This window comes from Lacerta agilis, chromosome 14, assembly GCF_009819535.1.
Source record: "Lacerta agilis isolate rLacAgi1 chromosome 14, rLacAgi1.pri, whole genome shotgun sequence".
NCBI lineage: Eukaryota > Metazoa > Chordata > Lepidosauria > Squamata > Lacertidae > Lacerta > Lacerta agilis.
In genome coordinates, this window is record NC_046325.1 from 15,512,495 (window position 1) to 15,534,508 (window position 22,014).

The 22,014-nt window shown below is 46.9% G+C and overlaps 2 protein-coding genes across 2 annotated transcripts; both read right to left on the reverse strand.

Annotated features, from left to right (window-relative positions):
• Positions 1-244: 244 nt before the first annotated feature.
• Positions 245-7,532, reverse strand: IZUMO2 (IZUMO family member 2). Its single transcript, XM_033168379.1, has 7 exons — positions 7,295-7,532; positions 5,805-5,879; positions 5,558-5,644; positions 4,945-4,965; positions 3,176-3,256; positions 497-620; positions 245-334 (listed from the first exon to the last, which is right to left on the reverse strand). Exons 1-7 carry the CDS (start codon positions 7,530-7,532, stop codon positions 292-294), a joined length of 669 nt encoding a protein of 222 aa, XP_033024270.1. The 3' UTR covers positions 245-291.
• Positions 7,533-9,094: 1,562 nt separating this feature from the next.
• Positions 9,095-12,361, reverse strand: LOC117058573 (mpv17-like protein). Its single transcript, XM_033169812.1, has 4 exons — positions 11,812-12,361; positions 11,655-11,725; positions 10,851-10,880; positions 9,095-9,326 (listed from the first exon to the last, which is right to left on the reverse strand). Exons 1-4 carry the CDS (start codon positions 12,131-12,133, stop codon positions 9,120-9,122), a joined length of 630 nt encoding a protein of 209 aa, XP_033025703.1. The 5' UTR covers positions 12,134-12,361; the 3' UTR covers positions 9,095-9,119.
• Positions 12,362-22,014: the final 9,653 nt, after the last annotated feature.

Below are 22,014 nucleotides of genomic sequence, written 5' to 3' on the forward strand. Positions count from 1 at the left end.
TTTATTTTGTTTTTATTAAAGCCAGATCTTTGCAGTCCAAAAAGAGAGAAGGACAGAAACAGACAACTGTCAGGGTGTGTCTGTGTGTATTTATTTTGTCAATATTAGGGATAAGAAGAGGATTGGAGGTCAAGAAATGTAAGCCAGAAAAAGAAACACTAATTTTGGAGGGGGGGAAAAGGATTTCTGGAGGTTGTTACAATGAAGATATGTAGACCACATTTCAGACTTTACAGCTGGCAAGCTTGGTAGGAACTTTTCCTTACGGGTGAGAAAAGGGGCAGATCTCTGCTAAACGTACAAGAAGAGCCGGTTTTTCCAGTATCTGATAATCCTGGGGAAAAGAGAGAGTTAGAGCCCCCCAAAACCCTCCCTAACCCTTTGAGGAGTGCTGAGTGAGATGCCCCTGGGGCTCCCCCCGCCTTAAGGTCCCTTTCTGGGAGAGGGAGAGCAGTGCAACTGACTGAGCTACAGGAGGCCTATTGCTTATACTCACACGCCTATCATCACCACAAAGAGCAGTCCACCCATACACAGGACAATGGCGACTCCAGTTTTGGCGATATCGGGGTCCTTTATGGGCTTTCCAAAGCGAAGGGAGAGGCGTTCCTGGGCATCCACTGCATGCAGAGACCCCAGATTCAGTGTTTTAGGCTGAGCACACGTCATACATTGGAAGCACACCAAAAAAAGTACATCACACAAACAAACACCAAGAAACCTGGGAACTGTATATGGTTTAGGAGGCAGGAATGGTAGGTTTTTTTTGGGGGGGGGGGGTTAACTGCAGTTCCCAGGATTTGGGGTCTGTGATGTTTTGTTTTTAATATGCTTTAAATGTATCTCTTTCTTCCCATACACAGTCTCAAAACAGAAGGGAGACCTCCATAAAAGAATGCAGTTTGTGCTTCGTTCCAACACAGAAAAATATATATCATAATATATAAGAGACTAGGTTGTAGATAAGGAGGCTAATAATAATAATAATAATAATAATAATAATAATAATAATAATATCTGCCATGAATTTGTTAGGCAGCCTTAATGTAATCCATTGTGGGGCTTGGGGGGTGTTTAAATAATTTTTATTAAATTTCTGTTTTGCATATTAGAATATTCACGTAGACAACCTTAAAATATCTGTAACTTTCCTTCCTCTCTTTCCATGGTTCATTTTGCACAACATAAATACCACCATATTTTATATAAGCTAAACCATTCAGTGTTCCATTATTAAATCCATCAAAACTGATTTACGCTGTTGAATTTATCTTAATGCTGCCAACGTTTTCAAGTGTACACAATTTTCCTCCATGTATTCAATAAACATTTTCCAGTCTTCTTTAAACGTATGTTCTTCTTGTTCTCTTATTCTATATGTTAGGTCCGCAAGCTGTGCATATTCCATCAGTTTAAGCTGCCAATCTTCTTTAGCTGGGACTTCGCTTGTTTTCATTTTGGGGCTAACGAAACACGAGCTGCGGTAGTGGCATACATGAATAACCTTTTTCGATACCTGGGAATTGGAAATCCATTGTTTATAGGCCTCTCAGGCCACCGCTTGCAACATGGGCTAAGAACAGTGGCCTACTTTATAAGACTGTGGTAAAGCTTTCTGAGACAATAAATTGTGGAGCGCTTATAAATCAGGAATGGGGGACTTTTGGCCCTCCAGGTGTCATTGGACTCCAACTCCCAGCAGCCCTGGTCAGCAGTTATGGGGGGAACATCCAGAAGGCCACAGGTTTCCCATCTAAATACTGATTTCATCATCCTTCCATGTGAAATTCAGATTAGGCCCTTTGTACTTCAGTTGTGACATTTCTTCAGTCAGGCCTGCAAAAATGGGCCACCCAGTAAGTGCTGCCCTCTTCTGGACATGGTATCACATGGCACCATCCAGAGTAACACCTTTCCGATGAATTCTCCTGGTAGCAAAACCTGTACTGTATCCTAATCTGGGCTTCCGCCTCCTGTCAGCATTTGGGCCTAGAGCCGGGATCTGTGTTTCCACCACTTCACTTTGGCCAAGGAAGGGAAGCAGAGCAAAAACAAACTGGACCATCAAGGCAGCTTCTTACAACTTCCATGTCAGGCCATCTGAACCGAATTGGGCTGAACAGGAAGAGTTCATTGCTGCTGTTCCTACATGACAGGACAAATTCATCTTATGTCTCACCTTCCCCTCCTTGTGGAATGGAGATAATGGCCAGGTGTCATGCCTTTCTAGAGGATTCCTCCTCAGATCAGGATCTGGACACCCCCCCCAGTGCCATCTAGAAGCCTGGACCCCTTAGGGCAGCCTGTACGGCAGGGGTTAGCAAAGTTTTTGTGGCTTGGGCCGGTTCACAATCCCGCAGACGCCGCAGTGGGCTGGAGTGTGTGTGTGCACGCATGCATGCGCAAACACTATTAACGGTGCTCCTTCGGGCGCGGAGGAGTTGTGTGCAGCTTCCCATTGGCTGCAGGAGCTTCCTGCAGCCAATGGGAAGCCGGCCAATGTCGTGGAAGGCGGTCCCCGCTCTGCTCCATGCCGGTTTAGCGTGGCACATGGGAACCAACCGAGTGGGCAGCGGGGGTCCATGAGCCAGTTAAACGACCCCCATGGGCCTTAGGTTGCCGACCACTGCTGTAGGGGGTCGCACTCCACAGGAGGGGAGCTCTGCCTCAGAGGCAGAGTGACTCGCCAGCCCTCAGGACCGCTGGCCACCTGAAGAGGCAGGTCAGCATCCTCACGTTCAGAAGGAGTGCCTGTTTACAGAAATGGGCTCCTTGTGAGCAAGACCCACTTATTCCAGAAACTTCTACGAAGCTACAGCCGTGTTGTGGGTGGGATTCTGGCCCCTCCTGCTTAACTCCAGGCTGTGAGAGCTGCTGGAAGGATGCCTTCGTGTTCGTGCTGGGCCGTGTCTACCTCATCTTTGGACTTCTTTTGCTGGATCCCCCGGTGAGTAACCTTTGGGTTCTTGCCTTTCGCTTGGGCTGTTGCGACCTGCTTGTGCAGACTGCCTTGGGACCCTGCTGTCGGTGGGACCTAACCCTGGCCACGCCCAAAACACATCAGTGGGTCTGACACACACACAAACCCAGACCCAGACTTTCTCTGCCACACATCGCGCAAACTCCTGCATGGACACCCTGCCCAGGCCAACGAATCGTTCCTCTTTCTACCTACCAAAACACTGGCTTAGCGACAAGCAAACGGCGCTGGTCTCTTGGCATCCTTTGCAATTGAGCACTTTATAGTTGAGCCAGCCTGAGGTATTGGGAGTTGGGGAAACGGAGGGAGAGAAAGAGAAAGTGTGAGAAGCACCAGCCAGAGAGTAGTACGGATCAGAGCAAGGATGTTGATCTTCTAGCAAGGCCCACTACACCCAATCCCAACACTCTGCAGTCCAGGGATTTGCAAAATTCCCAAGACTGGGGGCAGGATCTTTCTGTGTGTCTTGGGCAGGCCATGGCTGCATAGGGTTGCCATGTGTCCTCGTTTTCCAGGACACACCCTTTTCCCCCAGGGGTAAAAATTGAGACAAATGGCCTTTATTTGCTTTGAATGGTCATCATATTGTCCTCTCTTTTTTTGCTCTTATGGCAACCCTACATATGGGGCCACGCCAGTCTAGGCCCAGGCCACTTTGAAACCATACTTTTAAAGCACAAGGATAGCATTTTAAACAGGCATGGCCTCCCCCCGCAATGAATTCTGGGAGCTGCAGTTTGTTAAAAGTGCTGAGAGTTGTCAGGAGGCCCCTTTTCCCCTCAGAGCCACAGTTCCTAGAGCTGCTTGGGAAGAAAGACTGCTTTTTTAAAACCACTTTGAGAATTGAAGCTAGTAAGGGGAATAGGGGGCTTTTAACAAACCGCAGCTCCCATAAATGTTTGAGGGAAGCCATGTAGGGTGTGAATGTGGCCCCCCCCCCCCATGTGAAGAGTACCTTGGGCATCTCTTTGTTCAGTCATGGCACTGAATAGGTTATTATTCCGTCAAATTAAAAACACCCGCAAAAATTAATGCAAAACTAGCAAAACTTGGGTCTGTTTTACAGATGAAGATGAACTGAATAGGTTATTATTCCGTCAAATTAAAAACACCCACAAAAATTAATGCAAAACTAGCAAAACTTGGGTCTGTATTACAGATGAAGATGAACTGCTGGCACTAATTTTTTTTTTTAGTTGCTGCGTGGGTAGTCGAATCAATTGCCTCTGACAGATGCCACCACCCCCCGCCCCCCCGAGTCAAATGCCCCCTAATCCTTCCCTGTAAGACAGTCCTTCCGGTTGTCTTTCTCCTAAATCCAGCCCTGACAATATATCCATTGCTTTCATAAATGTCTTTACAGCAGGGGTTGGCAACATCAGTCCCGGGGGGTGGGGTGGGGGTGGAATACAGCCCTCTTTGCCTCTGTCTAACCCTTAGAAATCTCCCAAGGCCAAACCCATCACTGGACTGCTCCACACCCTCCTCTAGCGTTTCCAGGGATTTTTTTATATATTTTTACTTTGCTGGATTGTGTCCTTAAACTGCAGTAAAGCCTCTTGCTTCCCTGGATGTGGAGAGGTACATGTGGAGACCTCTGTTTTGTGTGCGGCTGAGCAAAGTTGAGAATCACATTGTGTGTGGCCCCCGGAAGGTCGCCCACTTTGGAATGCGGCCCCTGGGATCACAAAGTTTCCCTACTCCTGCTGTATAGATGGCCTCCTAGCAACCCTCCCTCTGTTCTCTCCATCCTTTCCTCTTCTCCTGAGGCCCAAAACACAGTTGACAGCAGAACTGGAGAAAGCCCCCTGGCCCATGTGCGTGCGAGAGACTCTGGCTTCCTTGAGCTGCTCCTACGCCGCATGCTATGTGTTCCCGCCACAGAACCACAACAGTTCTCATTTGCTTTCAATTGCCGGGTTCCCCTCCTCTTAAAACCCGGCTAGGCAACCAGATGAACTCACCGCAGCCAGCTTTGTCGCAAGCTGTGAGGGGAAGAAAAGCAGAGTCCGAGAATGAGTGTACATGCCTCAAATATTCTATTATCCCCAGATTTATTTATTTCCACATCCAAAGTGTTACCGCAGGGCAGAAATATTCCCATTGATACAACCAACAGAACCCTGCAATAAAGCAGGGAGTTTTTCCTGGCACAGCATTCAAATCTACAGTGGTACCTCAGGTTACATACGCTTCAGGTTACATACTCTGCCAACCCAGAAATAACTCTTCAGGTTAAGAACTTTGCTTCAGGATAAGAACAGAAATTGTGCTCTGGCGGCGCAGCGGCAGCAGCAGGAAGTCCCATTAGCTAAAGTGGTGCTTCAGGTTAAGAACAGTTACAGGTTAAGAACGGACCTCCAGAATGAATTAAGTTCTTAACCCGAGGTACCACTGTATATTATTATTATTATTATTATTATTATTATTATTATTATTATTATTATTAAAATTTATTAAATATTAAAAAAATACCGCCATATACCCGCAGGTCTCAGGGCATCTCACAGGATAAAATCACAACATAAATACCCAAAATACATAAAATAATACATGGAATTGGGGGAGACTTCCTACCTTTCATTTGGTGTTCCTTTAAAGCTTCCTTGAGCTTCATAGTCGTTTTCCTCCGGAATTCAACCAATTCATCCAACAGAGCCTGGTCTTGGAGGTAGATGAGATACATAGGATGTGTATAACATTGGGAGCCCCCTACAGATTCCTTCTGTAAATGACTAGGAGGCCTTTTTCTGGCAACTGAGGCCCTGGGAGCTTCAATCCCAGCAAAAGGGCTTCTGAGGGAGAGAGGAGTCGGGATCCTCACCTGTCAGGTGGGTTTGAAGCAGACTTTCCGTGCTGAACCTCGCCTCGTGGATCACGGCGTCAACTTTGCTCTGAACTGGGAGGAAAGGGGAGTAAAAGGGTGGCTGTAGACTGTAGGAGCCTGAATATGCAGAGAGCAGCAATTGGGAGGGGAAAGGGGCAGAGGGATTTCAAGAATACCAGGCAGCTGTTAAGAGTCTGGAAGGCCAGGCAGAGGTGCATTGTGCATCTTTCCAGATAAAAACTTGGGTTTAAACATCCATACAGGCTGTGTACACATTACCGGATTAAGACACAGCCAAGTCATTCTTTTTCTCAAATTCGGATTAAAGCTGGCTGGTGGAAAAACACTTTGAACAACAGGATAGATATGGATTGTGGCTATGCGTACACCACTTCCCAAACCAGCGCTGGGAGCACTTTGGGTATGGAGGGAAACAGGAGTGTGTGCACAGCCAGAGTGTTACACTGCAGGCTGAAGAATCAGATCCTGTTCTCAAGCACAAAACCCAGCTCTGCCACTCTCAGGTCTCCTGCTCCCTCCAATTTCTGTGTCCTTTTCCTTTGCTGCCCAAGGGATGCAGTGAAGCAAAGGGGCAGCAAAAATGGGTGCTGGGAGCCAGGGCACTGGGGGAACTCTTGGTTGGCACCTGCAGGAGCTCCTTTGACCTTGCCACCAACCCAGCAGGGCTGGGGGAACAGCTGCCAATCCAAAACTCTCTCCCCCCCAAAAAAGCTTGCCACCACCTCACCCATCTTTTCCCGGCGAATGCCAGCATGAGGACACCATGACTGCTCCACATTCCTCGTGCACCAAGGAGAGGGAGAGTTCTCAGATGATGCAGGTGAACAAAAATGCATTCATTAAATGGTGTGGGTACGGTGAGGGAGGGAAGACGTTGCTCATTATCAGAGATGTGATGGGCGGTAGCCAGTCTGTCACCTTTGTACAACTACATTTCACGCTGCAATCCACAAACGGCTATCGCTGGTAGGGATGCACTGCTGCGACCAATTTGGATTATTATTTTTACAACAAAATTTCTGTGTCAGTTTGTAATTTTTATTTAAGTCCCTGTTAAGATTATTCTTGCTAACATAATGCATTTTTAAAAAGGTTCGTTTTATGAATATTTGCACTTTTATGCTGTTTGCCCACATTTGTGCAGGTTTTTTTTTTAACTGCATCACAACATTTGGAGAAGTGTGAATTTTGATGGAAAGCTGCACTTTGGCTCACGCATTGTTTTGGGAAGTGGAAATTGGGTCAGCTGGCATTAGATGCAAATGGAAGCTGCTCTCTCCTCCATCCCTACTAGATAAAGAAATCACATTTTCTGTGCAGCGAACATAGCCTTGGATGACTCACGCTGCTTTGGTAAGAACCATGCAGTCACCAACCAGTCAGATGATCAGCATGAAATTCACGCCCCCCCCCCCCCCGATTGTCTAGTGTGGACCCTGAGCTAAGCAGAGCTGGAACTTGTATACCTGCCAAACCAGAAAACTGGCTTGTGGCATAGTGCACGAAGAAATTCCCCTCAAGACCGCTGAGGAGCACTTCGGCCCGTTCCTTGAGGCGGCTGTCCTGGATCTTGCTCGGGACAACCTCTGTCCGGAGCTTGGCCACATTCTCCTTGAACTTTTGGTCGCACTGCAGGCAGCCCCGGAGGCTTATGGGAAACCAGGCCAGAACCAGAAGCCGCCAAAGCAGTCCCGGGGGAGGCATGCTGCAGCCAAGCGGAATGAGATAGCCTCACGGTTCCGCAGGAAGTGACATCACAATGGGGCAAGTTATGGAAGGGGCATCTGCATAGGGAGAGGACAGATAGGGACACCTGAGTTCTTGGGGTGGGGGCGGTTCTTCCTCCCCAAGGTTAGAACCCTCTCCCCTTGTTACGGAAATTATGGGGGGGGGGTCACCTAAGCAAAGTCTCCTCCTGAGTAAACTCATTTGGGGTATGGAGTGATGCCCTTAAGGGGACCCATCTCTCTGCCATGATCCAGTAGGCGAGAGACCACGTACACAGGGAAATGCCTCAGCAGGTAATCTCTGGGTGCTTCAGGCTAATATCCCTCAACCAGAATCCCATTGTTCTCTCCCAGATAAGTGCTTAACACCCATTCACACTTCTCAGGGCTATCTCCCTGATATTGCTCTGTTTCCCCCATATGCTAATCTTGTCTTTCCTGTTTTTCCTATATGTAAATCATGTATAACCCTTCCCTTTTGTGAGGTAGTGATGATGTAGTGATGATGTTTCCAAACTGTATTCTGGGATATGATAGGAGTTTTAAAAGTTCTTGTAACACTGTTCTGGGTGTGCAGTTTGACTGTAACCTATTGCGCAATAAACCCTGTCTTGTCCTTGCTCCAGTGGCTGGACTTCTTTTATTTAACTCCGCAGAAACCAGTGGGCCTATCCCTAAGGGCCAGGTGGTTGGGCAGTTCCACACCTGGGATTTTTTCCATTACACCCTCCTGCAGTTTCCAGCAACTGATATTCAGAAGCCTACTGACTCCAACCATGGAAGCAGAGCACAGCCATCATACATTAACAGCACACATGACACATCTAGAATCCTGGTAGCTATAGTTTACCCTCACTGAGCTACATTTCCCAGCACCCTTGACAAACTACAGTTCCCAGGATTTTTCAGAGGAAAAAATGTTCTTTAAATATGTGTTGTGCATGCAACCAGCATTTATTTATTCAGTTGTTTTAAATTTGTTCTTATTGAAGATTTTCTTGCGTAACAAAACAAGGAAGAAAAAACATACGGCGTCTCCACTTTCAATTCATAGATTCTTTTTCACAGTTTGTTTGCATTTGGTATGAGACACTGTTGACTTAGACATTATGTGGTTGGGGGAAAAGAGAGGGGAAAGAGAGATAGGGGAATAATGATCTTTTGTTCAACTGCCCAGTGTTTGTCCAGGGTGCAGCCAGAATTTATAAAGTGTTTTAAAGTGATCAAAGCATTCCTCTTGCTCTTAATCTTGCTGCAATCCTTACAGCATCCCTAAAAGATGGCTCATGGTATGTCTTTCAGAAGGCATGCAGGCCTCAAGGGGAAGAGCATTCCCTTAGCCTTGGGGCCATCGTTGTAAAGGCCCTGCTTCTCACGTCTGCAGTTATATGTTCCTATACTGGTGCAGCATGAGGAGCAGGCTGTGTTTTGAAGAAGGTGGGCATGAGGGGGTTAAAATGAGAAGACAAATCTCCCTCCATGCCCCCCCCCCGGCAAAGTTTGCAGAGACCAAGAACTAGAAATGGAGATGGAGTGCCAAAAAATCCACAGCACGGCCGTTTGGTCATTTCTCAGCCGGCATCTTTACTTGATTCTCTCCTGCCCTGGATGGAAACAGCCCGGTCAAGCCTGGCACTGCCTGGAAGAGCTGGGAGGTGGTGTCATGGGCATCAGTTTGGCGCAGGTAGCAGAGAAATGCCGTCCACAGGAAGGAGCAGGCCCCCACGTAGGCTGTGCGCAGCAGGGGTGGCACAAGAGCAAAATTCACTGCCTGGTGGAAGGAGAGAGAGATAGAGAGAGAGAGAGATGAGGAGGGAGGAACATAAACCGCCAATGGTTCTTGGGCGGCAGCACATGCTCTGATTGCTCCTGGTATTATTTTATTGACTGACTGATTATACATCCCCCCCCCCAGGAGCTCAGGGTGCCGTACAAGGTGGTGGCTGTTCTGTCCAGCCCCCAACTTCCATTTCATCCCAACAACAATCCTGTAAGATAGGCCAGGATGCGAGAAAGTGGTCACCCAGGGAGCTTCATCTGACATGACAACAGCAACACTACACTGTGCAGTGGATTCTATAAAGGGGATGGTCAGCTTTGTCACCCAGGTTTCTGGGCTCTTTGCTTCCTTATGAAACTGGCTTCTTCAAGAAAGTGAGTGACCCCTAGTGACTGTGGGAATGCATCTGAACCATCTCAGAGGTAGGGGTCCCCCGGATCTCCAGTCAGTCTCTTTTAGGGCAATCCTTCTGAAAGTTCATGGGCGGTAGCTCAGTGGTAGAGCGTCTGCTTTGCGTTCAGAAGGTCCCAGGTTCAATTCCCAGCATCTCCACAGGGCTGGGAGAGATCCTTGCCTGAAACCCTGGACAGCTCCTGCCAATCAGCATATAGACCAGGGGTCAGCAAAATTACCGTGCTTCGGGCCAGTGTCTCCAGCGCTGATCGCGCGGCGGGCTGGAGGGCGGGGGAGAGCGCGCCCATACGCGTGCACACACGCTATTTCCGGCGTGCTTCCGGGTCGGAGAAGCACCAGAAATAGCTTGTGCACATGTGCACGGGCCTCCTCCAAACTGGATGTGCACCGGATAACGCTTGCGCCTGCGCACAAGCTATTTCCGGTGCTCCTCTGACCCAGAAGTGGGCAGCCGCACTGTGCTGCGCCGGTAAGAGCGGGTGGTGGGGGTCACTGGGGGTCGGATAAATGAGTCCCGCGGACCGTAGTTTGGAGACCTCTGATATAGACTATGCTGAGCTATGGTATGACTGGGTAGAAGGCTGCTTTCCTGATGGCTATTTGGGGCAGGTCCTGAAATATCAACCACTCTGTTGAACTTCTGGCACTTTCTGAAGCCTAAAACAAAACAAAACAAAACAAAACCACCCTCCAGCAGCCTTTCTAACTGAATTCTGTTTTTATGGTTTTAATTCATTTGTAATCTTATTGTTTGGGGTCTCTTTGAGAGACAGCTATGATTAAGCGGTGCACAGATTGTTAGAATAAATAAGCAATTTCAATGCATTCCGGGCAGGCTTCCAAAAACCCAGTGTATTCCTAGGGCAACTGGGAAAGAAGTGAGGCATTTCAAATGTTTTAGGTTTGCTTTTCAGCAGCTCCCTGACTAGCAGAAATGAAGCAGGGGAAGCTTTTCCTAATGCTTTATTCCCATGACAGGAAAAACCTGCTTGTCTGTCTAGCAGTTGTCTATTGCCACAGGAGCTCTGTTTGTGGGGGGGCGGGGAGCTGGCAAGGCTTCCAACTCATTCAGGGAAGGAAAGCATAGGCCACAATACTTACTTGGAACAAGGTCCAGCACAGCACACCAGCCTAAATTGGAAAAAAATAAAGAAATAGCAAATTTAACATAAAGGGTAAAGTTGGGGTTCCTCAACAGTGCTTGGATTTCACACTAAGGAGTTGCAGGACTTTGCTGCGGAGTCCACAGAAGCTACTCCTGAGGCACCAAGGTCAGAAGCTACCTTAACAAAATGGCTGACAGACTGTGCACCAAAATATTATTCATGTTATTTATTAATCGGCTTCCACTTCTGTCCCAAGGCGAGGCACAAAATATAACTGAAAAGTCACAAAAATAACCGAAGGTTGGTTTAAGAACAATACACCCGCACAGCAGAGAGCTGTCCAACCAGCTGGGAAATCTTGACAGGAGAAAAAAAAATGTCTCCAGTTGTTACTGGGAAATTCAGATAGTGGGCCCCTGCTACATGCAGGAATGCTGTTCCACGGAACAGGGGAAGCCACACCAAAAGCCCTGCTCCAAATCAGGGGCAACATGGGATTCAAACTCTTCCTAGTTAAGAGTTTGAATCTCCTGTTGCCCCTGATCTCAAGACATTAATCTGGCCCTCTAGGCATCTCTGTATGGCCCTTGGGACCTCATTCTGTGCTCATAATGACTGACTTTGAATCCCAGCCCCCATTTTCGGGTGTTTTTGTTGAACCACAGCGACCCTCCAGGTCCCAGCCCTGCCTCAGACGCTGAAAAACTAGTCTTTATGGTGCCACAATGCTCTCTTTTCTGTTTGTGTGTTTCTTTGCTGTAACAGCCTAGCACAGAATCTACAAAGCTGCTGTTATTACCTTGTATGTTGGCCAAAACTTCTCCTGCAGCTTCCCAAATATGTTGCTTTCACCATCCAGAAGAGAGAGACCTAGGAAAGGGAGGGAAGCAAACTCATCACCTCCAAAAAGCTCTCCAGCCCCCTCCAGCCCCCTCTTCACCCCTGCTGTCTCTCACCGGTGTAAAAAGCCCCGATGGTGACTGGCGCAGCGATGACCTGGTCGCAAGTGACTTTAGCTATCACCGTGGTCACCTTCACTCCTGGAAGAAGGCGCTCCAGGCTCCGGAACCAGGCGTAATTGAAGTTGGCATGGAATGTGAACCCGACCAGCGCCACTTTTGCCGTCTGCTTCAGATCCAAACCGTCGTGTCTGTGGGGATCCTGGCACGGCTTAGCCAACTTCTGCTGGGCTGCATCTGCGGCTGAAAACAGTGTCCCATAGGCAACAACATTTGCCAGCCAAGGATGGCGATGCACCAGACCAAGCAGAGGGTGCATTTGAATACAGAACTGGTGTGGCGGAAGTGCAGTTCCCCGAGATGGCCACTAGGTGGTGGCGTCCTCTGCTCAGGTGGGTTGCAATGTCGCCTCCTGCTGGTATGTATCTGCAAATGCACATGGATAGACATGTGGCTATTATCTTCCAAGGCCAGAAGGCTACGGTTGTGTTGGTCAACTGTGTGAAAAACTTGGGATGTGGCTTAATCCTTAAAGAGCTTAGGATCTTGGGATATTAAGGATCACCTTCTTCCATATGCTTTTTTATTTTTTTATTGCATTTATTTATTCCTCCACAGTTACTCAGAGTAGGGCTTCCAGTGGGGCTGCCCCCTGTTCCGTGGAATAGCAGCATTCCTGTCAAGATACGACAAGCGCCCACTCTCTGAACTTTCTGGAAACAATTGAAGACATTCTTGCTCCAACAGGCTTTCCTAGCTGGATGAAAAGATCTCTGCCACTGGTGTTTATTTTGCATTGGTTTTAAAAACGCATCTACCATTTTCTGTGTTGCTTTTAAGTGTTTTTAGCTGTTTCAATTGTCTCCTGTACGTTGCCTTGAGATGGGTGTGTTTGGAAGGCAACTAATAACTTCTCTCACAGACAACACCCCCTCCCATAAAGTCTGTGGCAAGTGACAAGTGTTTTCTGAACACATGAATCATAGAATCATAGAGTTGGAAGACACCACAACGGCCATCCAATCCTAGACATGCCTAGACTAGATGCTCTTAAGTGTCCTGAATTTCCCCATTAAATAACCCTGGTAGTTATAAATCTATAAGGATGAGAGGGGAGGAAATTCCCAGTGCCCTCACCAAGTAACTGATCTTTCTAGTTAAATCAGTTTGAAACTAGTTTATGTTTACAAAAGAAACAGGAATAAACTCTATCGTAAATCTGTTTATATACGGTAAACACAGGTCTGTGTATGCAACATCCTTGTCCAGATTCCCATTGGACCACAGTAGAAATACTTACCTACACAGGGGTATTTCTGCAACTGCTTAATGCCTCCCGCCCTTTACACAAACAGGATCATGCCATCTCCACATTTTAATACTCGGCTGTTCACACCCCTGTGTTACTTTTGTGCACCATCTCTGCACCACTGGATTATACACTTTCACCCACATGCAGTGAGAAGGCCTCGACATTCACCACACACCTTGAACACAGGCAGCAGTCGCACACACCACGAAGAAGAAGAAGAAGAGTTGGGATTTGATATCCTGCTTTATCACTACCCGAAGGAGTCTCAAAGCGGCTAACATTCTCCTTTCCCTTCCTCCCCCACAACAAACACTCTGTGAGGTGAGTGGGGCTGAGAGACTTCAGAGAAGTGTGACTAGCCCAAGGTCACCCAGCAGCTGCATGTGGAGGAGCGGAGACGCGAACCTGGTTCACCAGATTACGAGTCCACTGCTCTTAACCACTACACCACACTGGCTCTCATGGCTCCCCCCAAAGAATCCTGGGAACTGTAGTTTGCCCCCTTACAGAGCTGCAATCCCCACCCCCCTTAATAAACTACAGTTCCCATGAGTCTTTTTTGGGGGGGAGCCATGCACTTTAAATGTGGTGTGTGCTCTGTATGTACTGCAGCCCCCAATTCTGTGCTGCCTAACTATTCATGCCAACATCCTCTTCAGGCGTCTCTCAAATAACACACTTCTCCTATGGTAAGACAATCTTCTACATTCCACATGCACAGCAATGCACAGTTCTGTATACTGCAGCTGCCTCTGCTCTCCCTAGGCCCCTGTGACAAAGCAGCACTATCCTTTATGGGCATGATGTGTGTGCGCACCTCCCACAGAGCCTCTTCTGCCACAGCCTTTAATGCAGGACAAAAGGATAATGTTAAAAAAATCCCCCCTGCCATGATAAATACAGGTGGGAAAGACTGGATCTGAATGAAACAGGAATCCACGTCATTTTGGTTGAAAGGTTAGGGAGAGACACCTGTGAGCAGGATCAAATAAGGAATTTAGGGGCATGTTTGTCGGCGCCATATGTTAGAGCACTTGTTTAATTATGACATTTCTATATCCTGTCTTCTCTTCTGCCTCCCTTTTCTCTTCACAACAACCCCGTGAAGTAGCTAAGGCCGAGAGAAGGCGATGGGCCCAAGGCTAGACAGTGAGCTTTGTGGTGGCAGACTGAAGATTTGAACCTGTTCTCACCGGTCACTCTAACTGTTACTCAGTTTTAACCAAAGTTCTGTCCATATATAACATATTAATCAAGACACAGCCTGCACTTGTTTTTAGCAGAGGCACCCAATGCTGGGACATAGGAAATACAGTGGTACCTCGGTTTACGAACTTAATCCGTTCCGGAAGTCTGTTCTTAAACCGAAACCGTTCTTAAACTGAGGTGCGCTTTCCCTAATGAGGCCTCCCACTGCCGGTGCCCTTCCACCGTTCGGATTCCGTTCTTAGACCGAGGTAAAGTTCCCAAACCAAGACACTGTTTCCGGTTTTGCGGAGTTTGTAAACCAAATCGTTCTTAAACTGGACTGTCCTTAAAACGAGATACTACTGTAATCAGAAAGCAAAGTGTGCATTTCTCGCACAGCAGTGCAGAGCCACAAACCAGAGCACAGGTGGGTAAAGAAATTCATCTCAGTCAATAGTCTCTCTCTCTCTCACACACACACCCCTTCTCTTTGTCTCTCTCAAGCCCACCCGCTTTCCTCCCCCATTGCGTTGTTGCGTTGCAGCCATTATTACCCCGAATGCTCTGTCTTCTTTTCCTCTTGGGCTAGGAGAAGCAATAAGGGACTGGTCGGCCACGCTTGTCTGCTCCACAGAACTATAAATATCCGGACACATGGTAAGGGTGCAGACAGGGAGGAGAGCGGGGAAGGCGGGTGGGAGAGACGGAGACCCAATGAATAGCCAATCCTTGCAGCATACTAAGAAAGTATAGTTGTGGGGAGAAAGCAAAGCAGTTGTGGAGGGAGGGAGTTGGCAGCCCATTTGAGAACCAGATAGAATACCAGACCCAGTCCCAAATTGCAAGCGGACATGTCTGGGGAAGACAGAGTTAATTGGGAGAGAGACCTGGGAAAGGGTTGGCTGAATCAATAGATCACACAAACACATACACACCTTATGTGCCTAAGCATTCCACCTTTCCTCTTTAATCTTAATAGTTACGGTGCCCTCTAAAATTTTCTGAGGTGCATGAGATTTATTTTTGTACGTTTCTGCATCATACCATTTCCTAATTGCTTACATAGGGTGATATCCCAGCTCTATGGCTTTGTACGACCTATCCCTGTAAAAGTGTATTCAAATCACTTTCTTTCCCTCAAAGAATTCTGGGCCTTGTAGTTTACCCCTCACAGAGTTACAGTTCCCAGCAGCCCTTAACAAACTACAGAGAAAGAATGGGCTATATATGCAGCCTAAGTCCTACTCAGGATAGTACACCCACCAAAACCAATAGACAAATCAGAAGTGTAGTTGTTCACCACAAGGAATTATGGGTGGTATTCAATTATAGTTATCCCAGAAATCAACGGACTGAAATCATTGGACTCTACTCTCTGAACAAGACTAAGATTGAATATCACCCATAATTCAGTCAGATGGGCAGATCATCATCATCATCATCATAGTAATAGTTATTGTTATTCTAAGGTACTCATCTCCTGGGGATCGGTCTGAAACAGGTTCAACATATCTTAACCTCTCACAACCTGTTTTTTGGTGCCTTTCTTTCCTCCGGTGTGCTATTTGCTACGATCTCGGCCTCTTGAAAAGAAAACCATGAGCCTCTTTGTTCTGGCACCAGGGGGCGCTGTTTTATCACATGTGCAGGGAGCCGAGTTTTTCTTTCTCAATCCCCATAGAAATGAATGAGCCGGTGCCCCAGAATGCAGAGTCGATGCAATCTCCTATTCCTTTCATAAGGGCTTGCGCAAAAATAGGGCCAGTGGTGGATTGTGCTACTGTAATTCTTTCTCGTTCTTATCTTTTCAGCCTCATCTCTGCTGCTGGGCACCTCTTGGGTACATGGTAGGAGGGACCGGCTCCCTTGAATGGTTTGGGTGGGTGGCTGGGTGGGGTCTTCTACTTTTATAGCTATTTATATATTTCTTTATTCAAACATTTATATCCTGCCTTTCTAAAACAAGCACACACAACACACACACAATGGCTCTTATCTAGCTGGCAATCTTTCCTAAACCAGAGGCGATTCGAACTTGAGACACATTCAGAGCTGCAGTGCTAGTTTCCTATGTGTTATAAGCGCTGCAGAAGAGATTTCAGCCGATTTGACTATATGCTGATGCATAGTCAATCTGCATGACGTTTGGGGACATGGTTCGTATGTGCATAGGCTGTATATCACTTTGTAATTGAACTGCAAGTCCCAGGTGACTGTGATTACACTACGACTATGTGGTCAAGTCCAAAGGCCCTTTGCAGTTTGTCCACCTGATTTAACTACTAGATGATGGTGGTGATGGTGACGGTGATGATGATGATGATAATAATAATAATAATAATAATAATAATAATAATAATAATAATAATTTATTATTTATACCCCGCCCACCTGGCTGGGTTTCCCCAGCCACTCTGGGTGGCTTCCATCAAAAGATTAAAAATACATTAAAACATCAGTCATTAAAAACTTCCCTAAACAGGGCTGCCTTCAGATGTCTTCTGAACGTCAGATAGTTTATTTCTTTGACATCTGAAGGGAGGGCATTCCACAGGGAGGGAACCGCCTGAAGGCCCTCGGCGCTGGACCTCAGTGTCCGGGCTGAACGATGGGGGTGAAGACTCTGCTTCAGGTATACTGGGCCAAGGCCGTTTAGGGCTTTAAAGGTCAGCACCAACACTTTGAATTGTGCTCGGAAATGTACTGGGAGCCAATGTAGGTCTTTCAAGACCGGTGTTATGTGGTCTCGGCGGCCGCTCCCAGTCACCAGTCTAGCTGCCGCATTCTGGATGAAGAATTCTTTGTAACTTCCACCTGACAGAGAACTGCTCCACAAACAATTCTTCTTTTTAAGAACAATTTTATTGTAAGTTTTAAAACTACATTAACCAATAAAATTCAAACTCATTTATAAGAAACACAAACCACAACTGCATAGAAAAGAGAAAGAGAGAAAAAATAATAGCGAAAGGAAAATTAAGAAGACCCTTTATCACATTTATATTGTGCATAACGTATCGTTTATCCACACACAGAAAGGCAGACTCCACCAGCTCCATGAATAATTCTGTGTGACATTAAAAAGTGGCATGCGTCCATCTAGAGTAGCAGGTCTTGGGCATTTTTAAAAGCTGTGTCTCATCATCTTTCTTAAGCCATGCCGAGCATATGCACCTATTTGGGTTCCGATGAAGTTTCCGCTTTCCATTTTTTGCTCATGAGCTTTGCAGGTGGCAAGAATCTGCCTTGAGCGTCGCACAGATAAATATAGCGCCACACACGTTTAAGTGCATCATCGCTCTGGATGGAGGACTTTGTTGAGTCACTTCTACCTCTAAAAGTAGTCCAGGGAACCTTTCCTTTAGGCCCTGCCCCAGATAACCTCATTTACTGCGATTTCCTTCCCTTCGGTGCCTCCCATGGAGTTTTTGCTGTGTCACACTGGCAACCTGACCCAGGCCTGGAAATCAGGAGTGGAGCCATGCACATTTACCCCACAAGGGGGCAGAGTAGCTTTGGCAAGACAGATCGCGGCAAGATCTGTGGGCTTCGATAATCACAGCACTGTGTAGAAAGCTGAAAGTCGGACTCCTTTATTGGCTCCATCTAGCTCAGTATTGTCTACAGTGATGGACAGCAGCTCTCCAAAGTTTCAGAGAGGGGGCAATCACAACCTTACCTGGAGATGCCTGGTATTGATTGTGGGACCTCCTGAATGCAAATTAGATGCTCTACCCCTGAGCTACAACATACCCTCCAACATCTCCCCAATGAAAATAAAGGTAAAGGTAAAGGTACCCCTGACCATTAGGTCCAGTTGTGGATGACTCTGGGGTTGCGCGCTCATCTCACTGTATTGGCCGAGGGAGCCAGCTTTTGTCCACAGACAGCTACTGGGTCATGTGGCCAGCATGACTAAGCTGCTTCTGGCGAACAAGAGCAGCGCACGGAAACGCCGTTTACCTTCCCGCCGGAGCTGTACCTATTTATCTACTTGCACTTTGACATGCTTTTGAACTGCTAGGTTGGCAGAAGCTGGGACCGAACAACGGGAGCTCACCCCGTCGCGGGGATTCGAACCGCCAACCTTCTGATCTGCAAGCCCTAGGCTCAGTGGTTTAGACCACAGCACCACCAGCGTCCCTTCCAATGAAAATAGGGATGTCCTATGGGTAGTTTCCTGAGAAATCTGTATGTGGGACAGGAAGCTACAGTTAGAACTGGATATGGAATAACTGATTGGTTCAAAACTGGGAAAGGAGTACGACAAGGATGTATATTGTCTCCCTGCTTATTTAAATTATATGCAGAATTCATCATGCGAAAGGCTGGACTGGATGAATCCCAAGCCGGAATTAAGATTGCCGGAAGAAATATCAACAACCTCAGATATGCTGATGACACAACCTTGATGGCAGAAAGTGAGGAGGAATTAAAGAACCTTTTAATAAGGGTGAAAGAGGAGAGCGGAAAATACGGTCTGAAGCTCAACATCAAAAAAACTAAGATCATGGCCACTGGTCCCATCACCTCCTGGCAAATAGAAGGGGAAGAAATGGAGGCAGTGAGAGATTTCACTTTCTTGGGTTCCATGATCACTGCAGATGGTGACAGCAGTCACAAAATTAGAAGATGCCTGCTTCTTGGGAGAAAAGCAATGACAAACCTAGACAGCATCTTAAAAAGCAGAGACATCACCTTGCCAACAAAGGTCCGTATAGTTAAAGCTATGGTTTTCCCAGTAGTATTGTATGGAAGTGAGAGCTGGACCATAAAGAAGGCTGATCGCCAAAGAATTGATGCTTTTGAATTATGGTGCTGGAGGAGACTCTTGAGAGTCCCATGGACTGCAAGAAGATCAAACCTATCCATTCTTAAGGAAATCAGGCCTGAGTGTTCACTGGAAGGACAAATCCTGAAGCTGAGGCTCCAATACTTTGGCCACCTCACGAGAAGAGAAGACTCCCTGGAAAAGACCCTGATGTTGGGAAAGATGGAGGGCACAAGGAGAAGGGGATGACAGAGGACGAGATGGTTGGACAGTGTTCTTGAAGCTACCAACACGAGTCTGACCAAACTGTGGGAGGCAGCGGAAGGCAGGAGTGCCTGGCGTGCTCTGGTCCATGGGGTCACGAAGAGTCGGACACGACTAAACGACTAAACAACAACAACAATGGGTAGGCAAACTAAGGCCTGGGGGCCGGATCCGGCCCAATCGCTTTCTAAATCCGGCCTGCGGATGGTCCGGGAATCAGTGTGTTTTTACATGAGTAGAATGTGTACTTTTATTTAAAATGTATCTCTAGGTTATTTGTGGGGCATAGGAATTCGTTCATTTTCCCCCTTCAAAATATAGTCCAGCCCCCCTTAAGGTCTGAGGGACAGTGGACTGGCTCCCTGCTGAAAAAGTTTGCTGACCCAGTCCTATTCTATAACAAATTGTTGTTGTTATTATATTTATACCCTTCCCACCTGACTGGGTTGCCCCAGCCACTCTGAGCAGCTTCCAATATGTATATAAAAACGTAATGAAACATTTAAGAACTTCCCTATATTGTGCTGCCTTCAGATGTCTTCTAAAGGTTGTATAGTTAAAGGTTGGCTCATAACTCTACACCCTCCGACGTTTCTCTGACGAAAATAGGGACATCCAAAGGAGAAGTGGGACATTCCAGGATCGAATCAGAAACTGGGAAGGCTTCTGTATAACCGGGACTGGAAAATAGGGACACTTAGAGGGTCTGCTACAATGGACTTTCCCCGCAAACTGGATTAGGTGTGAGGAGGCCTGTTCACACCATTTTTGCAGTGCACAATGTCCTCAGCAAATTTCTCTCAAACGGAGGCACACTGTAGTGTGCTGAAAGTGGGATCCTATATGTGCTGGCAGATGTGGCTGCTATGTGCTCCCCTGGTTATTTGAATTAAGCTCTGAGCAAGGGGTTAATGCAGCGAAATGTCATGGATCAGAGTCGCTGAGGATATATTTCAGTTCCGGATTGAAATGGGTCCAGCTTTGTCCAGACTTCGTTATACTTCAAAATGCGCCACCGCACCAGTGCCCATAAGTAATGTGCGCTGGCTTGAATGGGACTTACTCCCAGCAACCTATGTATAGGATTGTTGCTGGGGAACAGAGCAATCCCAAATCTGACTGAGAATGTCGAGGTGGAACGAAGAAACACAACAACCACTGCCATCAAAAGTCTTGCTAGCGCAGGCTGACCAGGACAAACAAGGCGTGCTGTGTTTTTCTAATTTTGTGCTATGCCAGCTCCAAGCTAGAAGAAGCTGAGAGGTCTGAGATGGGCCCCTCTCCAGGGATGAAGCACCTTAGGATCTAGTGGATACATGGCTGGCTATGCTCCACCCCATAACATCCAGTTTCACGGCCTTCCACTGGCTAACACCAGTGGGAATGTTGGCCCTGGCAGTGTTCAGTCTGCAGCGCTGCCTTCAGCTACTGTGGGTGCCGCTCGGTGGTGGAGGGGCTCCCTGACCCTGGCCCACAGAGGCTGATACAACCCAGAGCATGGGTGTATTTGTTACATCCTAAATCCCCCCAACAGCAAGGATCAGGGTGTTGAGTTTGTAGCTTAAACTCTACTTATTACTGGAATTTTGTTTTTTAAAATTTTCCAAACTGCCCTTCGCCTAGTGGATTCCAGGGCAGTATACAATAAGCTTTTTTTTTTTAAGGGGGGGATTCATATAAAATACAATTAAAAAACATTTTTCAGAACTAAGAGGCAGCAAAAGCTATAAATATGTTTATTATATATTTATTATTTAGCATAGTAATTACGAGGACCAAAAAGAAAAACAACACAGCCTACTTTAATCATCATCAGCTAAGATAATTGTGCTAAGCGCAGAAACAAGTTAGTTCACTGTTAACTGTCAGACAGCGAAATTAACTTTAATCCTTTAGACGTTTCAGCAAAGTCAGGGAAAGTTTCTGTAAATGCAAACTATTCGTGGAACTACTGTTCTTTGTCACATTTATACTGAAACACCAGGATCAGCCTATAATTTTGTAAAACATGTGAAATTGTAACAGAAATCAAGCGGCAAATATGAAAGAAGGCAGTTGCACACCATTCTTTAAGTATCATCACTTCATGGGATACTGGGCTGTGGTAATTTCCAGACGACCGGTTTTTCCACGTCCATCCTAACTTGGACAATTTGCACAGATTTTATTCCCTTAAACGTTGATAGAATTAAAACGATATACATACATACATACGCACACACATAATATTAAATCCATCCAGACATGCATCGGGCACCCCTTCTGCAGAGGGAAATTTACAGGAAGCCCTTAAGCATTATCACTACTGTAATTTATTATTTGGCAGCGCAAGTTTTCTGACTAGTACAGAGTTTGTGAGTCCCTAGTTTTGCGGGTGAAGGAGAGGAACTGCAGAGGAGAAAATGCGTGACCCTTGGGGGGGGGGAGAGGTTTTGGGGAAAGGCTGGGGGGTCCTATTTTCTGACGTAATCCCAATCCCCCTCCCAGCAGACAATAGACCCCATTCATCCTTCTTGCTCGCCCCCCCCGCCCCTCTCACGATCTGTTCACACACAAAGAAACCCATTCAGCGTCCAAGAGAACCCAGCAGCTCCCCTGCCTCTGGTTGGTGGATTCCCCTGTCACTCATTCTATTCCCCCACCCGAAAGGGGGTGTGTCGCTTCC